This window comes from Bison bison, unplaced genomic scaffold (genome assembly GCF_000754665.1).
Source record: "Bison bison bison isolate TAMUID 2011002044 unplaced genomic scaffold, Bison_UMD1.0 scf7180017863885, whole genome shotgun sequence".
In the NCBI taxonomy this organism is placed as follows: domain Eukaryota; kingdom Metazoa; phylum Chordata; class Mammalia; order Artiodactyla; family Bovidae; genus Bison; species Bison bison.
Genome location: NW_011494457.1, coordinates 830,867 through 834,695, shown reverse-complemented (window position 1 = coordinate 834,695; position 3,829 = coordinate 830,867). Strand labels below are relative to the sequence as shown.

General features: G+C 65.8%; 1 protein-coding gene across 1 annotated transcript in view; it reads left to right on the top strand.

Annotated features, from left to right (window-relative positions):
* MKL1 (megakaryoblastic leukemia (translocation) 1) overlaps positions 1-3,829 on the top strand; it is a 64,594-nt gene that overhangs the window by 50,914 nt on the left and 9,851 nt on the right. Inside the window, 2 exon segments of the mRNA XM_010833754.1 lie at positions 1,437-1,612; positions 2,059-2,190. Coding sequence (XP_010832056.1) covers positions 1,437-1,612; positions 2,059-2,190 — 308 coding nt within the window.

Below are 3,829 nucleotides of genomic sequence, written 5' to 3'. Positions count from 1 at the left end.
GGTTGGGGAGCCTGCTGAGGGTGGGGGCCCGCGAGGGGCCTTGCAGGTGGTCCCTGTCACCGCAGATTCCCCCACACACTCAGCCGCTTAACACTCACACACCTACTTCCAGTTGACCTGGAAGAGTTGTGTAAAAGCCCCAGAAGTCTTCCCCGAGCCTGGCTCCCTCAGCATCCAGGCTTCTGTCTAGCAAAGCATTGGCTGTGCCCCACAGCCTGGACCGTGAACTCCCTCAGGGCAGGACCCTGCAGTGACCCCTGGACTGAATTGGGGTGGACCCGAGGCTCCTCTGTCCACTCCCTGGTCCTGGTGGTCGCCTCTCTGGGAGTGGGAGGCCGGGGGAGGAACCTGGGCCTCGAGCGGCTGGCAGGAGGCACACGGTGGTCAGGAGGCTGTGCCCCCTTGGAGCTCCAGTCGAGGGCAGGTGAGGGGGGCCAGGAGGGTCACCCTGGCAGGTTGTGGCAATGGGGGGGTGTAAGCTCAGGGGCATCCTGTCCAGGTTCCCGTGTCCTCGGGTCACGGCCCTGGAGGGGGAGCGCTCCAGGTTGTTCCTCTTCCTCGTCTGTGGTGTGGCCCCCACTCACCCCTGCACCTGGTTCCTCTGTGTGGACGGCGGCTCGTGCCGCGCTTCTCTTCTGACCGTGCTGGCCGCGGGGTCGTGACAGGAGTCCTGAAACACCCTGCGTGTCCGTCCCCTTTTTCCCCTCCCTCTGCGTCTGGGATTCCCACGCCAGGCCCCCCAACCCGGGCGCACAGGCCTCCAGGCCCTGCGCCCTCACAGCGGGGAGGGCGGGCGGTGGCTTCGCTGCCCCGGAGCTTTGAGAGCCACTGGCCCTGCCTCACCTGGGTGAGCAGGCGGCGCTCCTCCCCTGCCCTGCCCTGCCCTGCCCTCCACCTGCACAACTGCCAGAAGCCAGAGTGGCCTGTCCTGGTCTTCAGGGAGTCAGGCAGCCAGGGGAGGAGCTGCACCCCATAGCTCTTCGCGACTCCTTCAGCCCTCCACAGGGTCCCCGGGGTGGAAGGATAGTGCCTGCAACAGCCAGGAGACAGGAGGTGGAGGCGGCGACAGGCTTGGGAGGGAGGGCAGACATTCACCGTGAAGACCGAACACGGGTGCGTCTTGTCTTAGAGGGCAGAGGACGGGCGAAGACGGGCGGGCTGAGAGGAGCAGCCTCCAGGGTGGCGGTGCAAGGGGGCCTAGTGGGCCAGCAATCAGGCCTCTCCTGCCGAGATAGCGCCGTGAGGGCCGGTAGGACTGGCTCTCCTGGCCTTCGCTTCGGGGCCGTGAGGATGAGCTTTCCTCCAGCTTGTTTGGGTACAAGAGGCAGGGCGGCTGCCAGTTGCCTCCTCCTGCTGCCCACGGGGCGAGAGGACAGCCTCTGGCTGGGGAACAGGGCCCTCAGCCGAAGGAGTCTCACCCGGGCCTTGGCTTTCAGTGGGCCAGGTGAACTACCCGAAGGTAGCAGACAGCTCGTCCTTCGACGAGGACAGCAGCGATGCCTTATCCCCCGAGCAGCCTGCCAGCCACGAGTCCCAGGGCTCGGTGCCGTCGCCCCTGGAAGCCCGAGTCAGCGAGCCGCCGCCCAGTGCCACCTCTGTGTCCCCCACTCAGGTGAGCTTCCTCCTCCACTCCCCATGGGCCCAGACCTGCTGGAGCAGCCCCTGCGAGGTCTCTCCTTGGGACCAGGTGGGACAGGGAAGCCGGGAGGTGCTGCCCCGCTAGCTCGGGTGGAGGGTGTCGGCAGCGGGCCTTTGGAGTTACATTTGGAGGCCTCCCTGCCGCCCTGTGTCCCCTCGTGCAGAACAGCTGCCTTTCCTGAGTGTGTGCAGGTCTGTGACACATTCTCCACATTCTGCTCCCCCTTTTCTAGTCCCCCCTCCCACCGCCACCCTGGAGGCTGCTCTTCTCAGCTTTCCTTCCTCTGCCCTCAACAGCGACCGTCAGAGGGGGTGACGGCCGCCCAACCTCCGGGCGGACCAGGCAGGGTTGCAGCACCAGCTGGAGCCTGGAGGTGGTGCAGCTTCTGGGGTGTCCTCACATCCCCATCTCTCTCCCAGGTCGTGTCTCAGCTCCCCGTGGGCCCAGAGTCCGGAGAAACGCTCTTCCTGGCAGAGCAGCCTCCTCTGCCTCCCAGCCTCACCAACGGAACCACGGTCCCTGCCGCCAAGCCCCTCCCCACCCTCATCAAGGTACAGACAGACCCCCAGCCCACTGCCCCGCGCCCCTGATGCCTCGCTGACTCCAGTGTGGGGACAGTGTTGGCAGTGGGGGTGCTCACCCTCTCCTCCTGGTCAGGGACCAGCAGAGGTCACCACGGGGCTACAGGCGGCCTGCCCACTTCCTCCGTGGACAGGGGCTGCAGTCACGGCCCCAGTGTACTGAGCGCAGGGCAGGCTGTCACTCCTGCCCGCCCCGTGCACGGCCTCGTGAGACCTTAAGGGGATCGAGTAGCGAGATGGTGGCCCACGGTCACTGGCCAGCTGTGTTGGGAGTTCGTCTTCATTCTCTTTCTCCGAGTCTTGACGTGAAATACCTGAGGGGCCCCAGTTAGCCTCAGCCCACGAGACACCCACGGGCACTTTGCTGAACTTGGTGCTGGACCCTGAGGTTGAGTTCAGCAGCACCATGAGCCAGCGTCTGGGCCTCCCCACCCAGCTGAGCCTCCTGCCTCAGCCTCTGGGGCCTTGGCCCTGCCTGCCCCCTCCAGCCTGTGCTTCGCGCCTGCTGGGCAGGGGCCCTTCCTTCCAGCCCCACTTGCTTCTGCGCTTGACTGATTTCTGAAGTCCCTCCGCGTAGGCCCTGGCCTGGAGTCTCAGGCCACCCACGTTCTTCTCCCGATGCTCACAGCCTTGGCTGAGCCCTCTCTGTGTCTCCAGGTGCTCCTAGTCCCTTTGGGCTGGCGCCCCACCCTGGTCCTGCTCCTCCCGGCCTGCAGAGCTCGCGTGCCCCGTGGCTCCCAGCCGCTCCCTGGGCAGCCAGCCGCACCTTCCTTGTCTCCGTGGTCCGTTCCCGACTGGCCCAGACATCTGAGGTTTTCCCCCAGATTTCCTCCCCTAGACATACCCCTTGTCACAGGTCTCGTGCCTGCCTCTGCCCACCTCCCCTCTGTGAGAACCGTGTGTGTGTCTTTATCTAACTTCCTCTTTTCTGGAAGCACCTCGGCCTCTGGCTCCACAGCCCCGCTGTGAACGCTCCTGCAGAGGAGCCCCAGCTACCTTTGACCGCTTGGGTCGCTCTCCTCTCTGGGTGGCTTCCCTGGACTCCCTGTCTGCCTCCCTTTCAGTGAGGTGCTCCTGGGCCATTCTCGGCCTCTTTCTTGCACCCTCGGCCTGGCTGGGCCCTCTCCGCGGGCCCCGTCCATCCTCTCGGGTGAGCTCTGGCCCCAGCGGCCCCTCGCTTTCTCCCCCTCTCTCCACACCCAGGCCACCCAACCCTCTTCCCCACCACCATGGAGGGGCTGCCGTCAGAGCGCAGAACCCTGAACCGTGTAGCTGCTCGGCTGCCGCAGCTCTGCTGCCCCTTCTTCCCCTAGTTGGTCACCTCTTTCCTCATCCTGTCAGTCCCCACAGCCCCCTAACCAGACCCCCACTGACCCCGCACGGAGTCTCCGCCCTTCCCTCTGCTGGTCTCTGCGCAGATGCTGCGAGGCCTTCTCGGTCCTGCCCGGCCCGTTCCCTGCTCACGCACCCCACTCAGCTCCACCCGCCCTCACCCCAGAGGACCCTCGAGGCCCAGCAGGAGGCCGCCCTGTGTGCCAGCTGTGGGTGCATGAACAGGAGCTTTTGGAGTCTTGGGCTTGGATCTCAGCTCCTTCGTGGGCGAGATCAC